The sequence below is a fragment of the Bufo gargarizans genome, unplaced genomic scaffold (assembly GCF_014858855.1).
Source record: "Bufo gargarizans isolate SCDJY-AF-19 unplaced genomic scaffold, ASM1485885v1 original_scaffold_1058_pilon, whole genome shotgun sequence".
Classification (NCBI taxonomy): domain Eukaryota; kingdom Metazoa; phylum Chordata; class Amphibia; order Anura; family Bufonidae; genus Bufo; species Bufo gargarizans.
Genome location: NW_025334217.1, coordinates 203,307 through 212,248, shown reverse-complemented (window position 1 = coordinate 212,248; position 8,942 = coordinate 203,307). Strand labels below are relative to the sequence as shown.

Here is an 8,942-nt window from a genome sequence, read left to right as displayed (position 1 = left end):
GCTGGCAGTTTAAAGCCAAGGACACACCAGGAAAAGCCACAGCGCGTGGTCCAGTCGCAGTTTAGCTCCCTGCATAGCGAGGCCTCGCCATTCAGACTGTTTTGCCTCAGCAAAATCCATTGTGTGAACATAGCCTAATGGAAAGATTGGTACCTTTTCTGCATTTTGGCTTATAAACGCTGATGACTTACCGTGTAAGGGTAGGTTCACAGAGTTTTCTGCATAAGCCCCGTGTGAACCTCCCCTAGGAGCAGGGCTGAGGTAGGGCGCTCCCTACAGCCAGTCAGAACATTCTACAAGCTTCGCCGTGTGGAGAGCACGGACCGACACGTCACTCCAAAGACTCCGCCCCTACGCCAGGGACTCGGCCCCGCCTCCATGCGAAGCGTGCGCATGCGTCGTGCGGCCCTCGCGCCTGGCAGTGAGCGGAGTCATGATGGCGGCGGACAGGCCGTGCTGATGAGACAGCGAAATAACCGTCATCTAGAGGAGCGCCTATCCGGGCATCTGCGTGCCGCCCGACACTAGGATCATACGGTAACGGAGCAGCCTTCGCTGCTACACAGGCGGGGAGACCGAGATCGGAAGCCTAGCCTCCAGGAGACGCCACCTCGCGGCTGCAGAGCTCTACCAGGCCGGAACCTACAGAGACAGCGGGACCGGGAGGGTCACACAGCGCAGCCGCCATGCAGATCACTATGAAAACGCTGCAGCAGCTTACCTTCAAGATAGAGATCAGCAGCGAGGAGACGGTAAGGCTGCGGCACAGGGCGCCCTCCGCACAGGCCGCGGTACCAACAGGCTGCTTAATAGGTTTTGGGATATTTTCAGTGCCGTGGCAAAGACAGGGTTAATAGTTGGGGGGGGGGGGGGGTTTGGGAACTATTGCGCGTTCTCGGCTCCTGTTTGCTTGTGGGCATGTGACTAGGGGGCGTGGACGAGCCCGAGACCACGTGGTCTGCAGGGCAGTATATATGGGTGATGTGGCGCGCACGGCTGTGGGGAATGAGGTTCCTCTTCGGGAGGAAGTGGCAGCGCCCTCTTGTGGCAGGGCTATTACTGCTGGTTTGACCTCCTGTAGCAGTAATGTACACTAGGAAGATGGCAGCTGTTCCTGTTCTGACACACAAGGCACTAGAGGTGCTCCCTCTTGCTAATTGTGGATAGTGTGTGCTTTAAAGGGGTGATGCAACTTCTTTTAGTCAAAAAACTATAAGAAGACTCTTAGGCTCCTTTCACACTAGCACGAGGGATCCAGCAGCTTAAACCTCGCCGTGTGTCCACATTAACTATGGTGGAGGACCGGCTGGAAGCAAACTGCTGTGTGGCAATGCAGAGAGATCTGGCGGCTCCCTAGCACCGCCGCGGTCGTCATCACCTGGTTTTGTTGACTGACTGCAGCAATGCTGTGTCACCCCTCGACCCAACACAGGGGTGATACGTCACTGCTGCAGCATCAAACCAGATGTTGATGTAGAGTGACTCAAGACCTGCGGTGCCAGAACGCAGCGGCTGGCATCAGTTTAGTACAGCTTCTATCGCAGGTCCTGCCGCGCTGACGGATCTGTAGAAAAGGTCCCCAGGGATGAAAGACCCCATTTAAAGAGGACCTGTCGCCACTCCTGACATGCCGCTTCATGCATTCCCCATGTAATAACAATTCTGGAACATCTATTCTTATGTCTGTATGATGTGCCATTCCTTTATTATTTCTACTAGAAGTTATGAATGATGTGCTAGCAGTCTGCAGTAAGGGCACAGAGGGGAGGTAACCAGTTGGGGGGGGGGGGGGGCTGCACAGTCTCACTCTATCCAATCAGTGCTGTCATTTTCAGAGTGTGCAGGTACACCCCCCTCCCCAACTGGTTACCTCCCCTCTGTGCCCTTACTGCAGACTGCTAGCACATCATTCATAACTTCTGGTAGAAATAATAAAGGAATGGCACAGCATACAGACATAAGACTAGATGTTCCAGGATTGTTATTACATGGGAAATGCATGAAGGTATTAAAACACGCATTTTTATTTTTTTTATATCCCTGGGGACTTTTTCTACAGACCCTGCGCTGGAAATCATACTCAACTGATCCCAGCCGCTGTGTTCTGGCACCGTGGGGAATACATGAATCTATTTAAGCGGGCCTGTCAGGAGTGGTGAAAGGTCCTCCTTAAGCCAGGACTGCAGTCCTAGGGTTAGCCAGTTTTTACGCTATGCGCACTTTTTGTTTTAACGATCTTGTGCAGCCTTCATGTATTCTCATACATTGCAGGCTGCTCAGTCAGTTCAGAGTGAAATCAGAGCAGCACACTGACGGTTCTTTCTGTGGCCCTTCTCCGCTGATATCATTACAGCCACATAGAATAAATGAAAAGGGATGTCTGTTTTATGAGCGTTCAGGAGAGCAGAGAGAGGAGCGACAGGGCATTGTCCGGCAATTCGATATTGACCCTCACTGTCCGATCAGTGGAAGGCTGAATATTCGTGCCTCCACTAATCAGCTGCAGATCTAGGATGGTTTCTGCAACCTTTTCACGGTATACCAAGGACACCGCCGTCCTTTTATAGTGGTTGCGCTTGGCATTGTGGCTTAGTCCCGTTTAATTCAGTGGGTCAGAGCTGCAGAAAGGCCATGCGACCAATGGAGGCCACAACCCCTTCGAACAGTTGATTGGCGAGGGTGCCGGGAGGGTAAATGCAATACATTGGATATTGATGACCTATTGTAAAGGGGTTGTCCATCTTTTAATAAACAATGGCCTGTACAGTAACTGTACCACACTTGCCTAGCTTACTTTGAGCCAAAATTTTGGTGCACATTGTGACATTTACCCCTGGAGTCGAGTATTTAAAGGGGTTATCCAAATTCTCAAACCCCCCCCACACACACATATGCCGGACCCCTCACCGGTAATATACTTGTGCTGCTTTTCCCTGCACGCAGATGAAAACACCCGGTGTCGAGGGGGAGGGGGGGTGTATGCAGCCAATGGCAGACGGGGACAATCAGCGGGTCCGCAATATGCGGGAATCGGCCGTGTGCACCCCGCATCTGGACTCAATCACTTGAATAGGTCTGCCGTCTGGAAGGTGCTTCCGTGGGGTTTCTGTTCATGCCTCTGCACCGCAAAAAAGTTGCACTACTTTTTTGCGGTGCAGACGGACCCAATATAGTTGAATGGGTCTGGATCCGTCTGCGGAATCGGCACAGATGTTGCCAGTGCATTCAGTCCCCAGTACACTGAACAGGAGATTAACGGCCGTGTGCATGAGGCCTTATAACAGGGTTCAGCAACCTTTGGCACGCCAGCTCTTGTGAAACTTCAATTCGCGCGTGCTCCATTCATTTCTGTGGGAGTTCTGAGAGCAGCAGAACAGGTATGCATGTTGGGAGTTGTAGTTTCACCACAGCTGGAGTGTCGGTGGTTGCCTACTCCTGCCTTAAAGGAACACGGCCTAGGGGAACTATTAAAAAGTATAAAAATTCAAATCACCGCTTTTCCCCAAAATAAAAATTAAACAAGAAACCTCATCAGCATTGCCGCATCTGAAAACTCCCGTACTAAGGTTGAAATAATTTGCATCGATTATTCGTATGTGCCATGTGACCACTGAGCGTGAGTGAAGCGCTTGCTATTACTCACCGCTCCGTGGCCACTACGTGCGCTTCACCATCCTGACGTACACACTTTGTCGGGATGTAGTGCACGTAAGCGCACACTATGACCTGACGCTGTGCTATGTCAGGACGACAGTGCAGCGGGTGAAGAGGCAAGCAGACCTGTGGAGGGTCGGCAGTGCCCCTACAGGAAAGGGGACTGATGGCTAGGAGGAGGAGCTGAGGGTGTGGGGGGCTGATGGCATGGAGGCTGAGTTTTTATAAAGGAAAGAATTTTTAATATTTTTTTTCTTATTAGAGTACTCGATTAATCGGTAGAATACCGGACTACTTAAATAATTGATCGCTGCGACACAGCCCTAGCACATGCTAAAATATTTATCCCATACGGCAAATGGTGTAATGGGGGAAAAAACATCAAAATCGCTGATTCACCCTTTTTGTCACTTGACCTCCCCCCAAAAATGTAATAAAAAGTTGATAAAAGTCACACACACTCCAAAATGGTATCAATAAAAACTCCACATCGTCCCCTGACACAGCTCCATAGACATAACTATAAAAAAAAGGTTATGGGGTTTATAATGGGGTGATTTGATTTTTGCAAAGGTTTTAATTTCTTTTTTTCAGTATTAAAACGCAAGTGAAACTACATAAATTTGGTATCATTGTAAGGCCTCCTGCACTTTAACGTGTGAGCCCTGTGGTCGTTCTGCGGGCCGCAATGCACGAACACAGTCCGTGGGGCAACCGCATCGGATCGCGGACCCATTTACTTTAATGGGTCCGCGATCTGGCCGTCCTGCAAAGAGATAGGACATGTTCTATCTTTTTGCAGAACGGGAGTACGGGACGAAACCCCACGGAAGCACTCCGTAGGGTTCCGTTCCACACCATTCTGGATTTACGGACCCATTGAAGTAAATGGGTCCGCATCCGTGATGCGGAATGGCACCCGTGTATTGCGGATCCGCAATATGGCAACAGGAAGCACACGCCTCAGGCTAGTTTCACAGGCTGTTCCAGCAGAAAACAACCCGTCAGAATTCTACGGATCCGGCGCTGCCGATGGAATGCCCACCAGCCCCATTAAGTACACAAACACACAAACCTCTGCGTTTTTAGTCTGGACAACTCTGCCAGAACAGCCTGACGGAATTCACACTGGACTTGTGAAACTAGCCTTAGGCCTAGGACTGGGTAAGGAATGTAATTAATTTGATTCATTTACCCTTTTAGTGCCCGACCCCAAAAAAAATTTTTTATTGATTATTTTTTATTCTGAAGCTCTATATCAATGCAGCACATGCGGGCGTTTTAAATCCTTGCCATCTGCACCATTTATCCAGGACTGAACAGACCTGCGTGTACTTTGCTGCTACAACGCTGCTCGTCACTTGATGTGGGGCCTATAGCAGTGGACAAAGGTCCCCTATGTGCAGCCTGGGCCCAGTGATGGGTGGTCACTTACTTTTAGTAGTTGCAGGGGGTGTTTTGAGAATGTATTTCGAGTTTTTCAACCCATCATTGACAGTTTTCATTGTCATTTTTTAATCTCCAGTGTAAATACACAGTTCTGATCAAAAGTTTAAGACCATTAGAAAAATGGCAAAAAATCATATTTTACATTGTTGGATCTTAACAAGGTTCCAAGTAGAGCTTCAACATGCAACAAGAAGAAATGAGAGTGAGACAAAACATTTTTTGAGCATTTAATTACGGTAATTGAAAATAACGAATAAACTGAAACAGGCTGTTTTTCAGCTGATCCAAATTTTAGGACCACATGCCTTTAAAAGGCCAAATCTGTGCAAAGATGTGGATTCGTTGTCATTTTCTGTCAGGTAGTCACACGTTGTGATGGCAAAGGCAAAAAAACTCTCCCTTTTTGAACGTGGTCGGGTTGAACTGCATAAGCAGGGTCTCTCACAGCGCGCCATCGCTGCTGAGGTCTGAGGGTTATGGAACAAAAAAGTAAAGTGGAAGACCCAATTTTTTTTTTTGTCAGCACTGAGCCGGAGGATCCAATTGGCTGTCCGTCAAGACACTGGACGATCCTCGACCCAAATTAAGGCCCTTACTGATGCTGACTGCAGCCCCGTAACCATCAGACGGCCTCTGAGACTGAAGGGCTTAAAAAACGTCTTCAAAGACCTCGTCTCCTTGAACGCCACAGAACTGCTCGTTTGTACTTTGCAAGAGAGCACCAAACATGGGACATTCAAAGGTGGAAGAAAGTTTTATTCTCTGAGAAAAAATTTAACCTTGATGGTCCTGATGATTTCCAACGTTACTTGCATGACAAGCAGATCCCACCTGAGATGTTTTCTACACGCCACAGTGGAGGGGGCGCCATAATGGTCTGGGGGAACTTTTTCCTTCAGTGGAACAATGGAGCTTCAGGAAGTGCAGGGGCGTCAAACGGCCGCTGGCTATGTCCAGATGTTGCAGAGAGCATTCCTCATGACTGAGGACCCTCATCTGTGTGGTAACGACTGGGTTTTTCAACAGGACAACACTACAGTACACAATGCCCACAGGACAAGGGACTTCTTCCAGGAGAATAACATCACTCTTTTGGCCCATCCTGCGTGTTCCCCTGATTTAAATCCAATTGAGAACCTTTGGGGATTGATGGCAAGGGAAGTTTACAAAAATGGACAACAGTTCTAGACAGTAGATGGCCTTCGTGCGGCCGTCTTCACCACTTGGAGAAATGTTCCCACTCACTATATGGAAACGCTTGCATCAAGCATGCCGAATTGAATTTTTGAAGTGATAAACAATAAAGGCGGAGCTACTCATTACTGAATTCATGTTTTGGAAGTTGGATTTCTGTTTTGGGGGGGGGGGGGTTTGTTTTTTTTTTTTTTTTTGTTTTTTTTTGGAGGTCTGGTCCTAAACTTTTGATCAGCTGAAAAACAGCCGGTTTACGTTTATTTGTTGTTTTCATTAAATTGAAGGCTCAAAAAATGTTTTCTCACTACCATTGCTTCTTGTTGCATGTTGAAGCTCTACTTGGAACCTTGTTAAGATCCAGCCATGCTAAATAGGATTTTTTGCCAAAACTTTTGATCAGGACTGTGTGTGTGTGTGTGTGTGTAATATATATATCTATCTATCTATATCTCTATCTATCTCAGACCAAAAGTTTGGACACACCTTCTCATTCAAAGAGTTTTCTTTTTTTGTCATGACTATGAAAATTGTAGATTCACACTGAAGGCATCAAAATTATGAATTAACACATCTGGAATTGTATACATAACAAAAAAGTGTGAAACAACTGAAATTGTCATATTCTAGGTTCTTTAAAGTAGCCACCTTTTTGCTTTTGATTACTGCTTTGCACACTCTTGGCATTCTCTTGATGATCTTCAAGAGATAGTCAACTGAAATGGTTTTCACTTCACAGGTGTGCCCTGTCAGGTTTAATAACTGGGATTTCTTGCCTTATAAATGGGGTTGGGACCATCAGTTGCGTTGTGGAGAAGTCAGGTGGATACACAGCTGATAGTCCTACTGAATAGACTGTTGACTGTTAGCTGCTTTTTTCTTGCCATAATACAAATTCTAAGTAAAGAAAAACGAGTGGCCATCATTACTTTAAGAAATGAAAGTCAGTCTGAAAAATTGGGAAAACTTTGAAAGTGTCCCCAAGTGCAGTCACAAAAACCATCAAGCGCTACAAAGAAACTGGCTCACATGCGGACCGCCGCAGGAAAGGAAGACAGAGTTACCTCTGCGCTGCGGAGGAAAAGTTCATCCGAGTCACCAGCCTCAGAAATCGCAGGTTAACAGCAGCTCAGATTGGAGACCAGGTCAATGCCACACCGAGTTCTAGCTGCAGACACATCTCTAGAACAACTGTTAAGAGGAGAATGTGTGAATCAGGCCTTCATGAGTCACCGGACCTGAACCCAATTGAGATGGTTTGGGGTGAGCTGGACCGCAGAGTGAAGGCAAAAGGGCCAACAAGTGCTAAGCATCTCTGGGAACTCCAAGACTGTTGGAAGACCATTTCAGGTGACTACCTCTTGAAGCTAATCAAGAGTGTGCAAAGCAGCAATCAAAGCAAAAGGTGGCTACTTTGAAGAACCTAGAATATGACATATTTTCACACTTTTTTTGTTATGTATATAATTCCACATGTGTTAATTCATAGTTTTGATGCCTTCAGTGTGAATCTACAATTTTCATAGTCATGAAAATAAAGAAACCTCTGAATGAGAAGGTGTGTCCAAACTTTTGGGGTCTGTACTGTGTGTGTGTGTATATATATATATATATATATATATATATATATATATATATATATATATATATATAATTATATCCCTTTCCTGATGCTGCGATTTTTCAGTTTCTGCATTTTTGTTTTTCACTCTGCCTTCCCGGAGCCATAGCTTTTCCATTCACATAGCCATATGAGGGATCGTTTTTTGGGGGAAAAGTTGTTCTTTGTAATGCCACCATTTAATATGGCATAAAGTATAGAGGGAAGCTGGAAAAAAATTCCAAATGGGATGGGGGGGGGGGAAAACGCACATACGTCACAGTTTTATGGGTTTTGTTTTTACGGCGTTCACTATGCGGTAAAACTGACTTGTGCTCTTCACTCTCTGGGTCAGTATGATTACAACGATACCACATATGTATATATTTTTTTTCTTGCATTTTAGTATTGGGGGGGAAAAATCACTTTTGAAAATTTTTTATTTTTTCTTGTATTAATTTGAAAACAATAAAAAATTAAAAAAATACAAATAAAAGGAAAAAATAAAAACAAGTCAGTGTCCCACAGGTCTTTTAAAGACCTCTTGGGGGACATACAGTGCTGCAAAAATATATTAAGAAAAGAAAATTTTAGCAAAAAGATATAAATAAAATGCAAGTAAAAGAAAACTCTAAAGTGCAAAATAAAATTGTTTGCTGTCATATTATGTGGCAAAAATATATCTTAAAAATAAATAATAGTGATGAAAAAATTAAAAATAAATAAAGGAAAATGTGCAAAAAAAGTCTGTCCCCCAAAGGTCTTTTTGTAACAGGAAAAAAAAAAAGAATAAATAGTAAAATACATAAAAGAAAAAAAACGCCCACACGAACCAAAACCATTACAATTATCGCCACTTTCATGTAAAACTATAAATATAGTATAATACGATCCAACACATATAGGAACTAATTCTAATAATTTGCATATTTAAATAATGAACTGTAGTTTGAATAAAAATGACTTAAAACTGTAGTTTCCCCCCTAATAAAACAAAAAATATATATGTTAAGTCCTGTGTTATGTAAAAAAAAAAGCTGTAAAATTT

At 44.9% G+C, this 8,942-nt stretch overlaps 1 protein-coding gene across 1 annotated transcript in view; it reads left to right on the top strand.

Annotated features, from left to right (window-relative positions):
• The first annotated feature begins 381 nt into the window (after positions 1–381).
• The window catches only part of RAD23B (RAD23 homolog B, nucleotide excision repair protein), a 46,788-nt gene continuing 38,227 nt past the window's right edge, over positions 382–8,942 (top strand). The window contains exon 1 of the mRNA XM_044273689.1: positions 382–752. Within this exon, the coding sequence (XP_044129624.1) occupies positions 687–752 (66 nt within the window). The 5' untranslated portion in view covers positions 382–686. The remainder of the gene's footprint in view (positions 753–8,942) is intronic.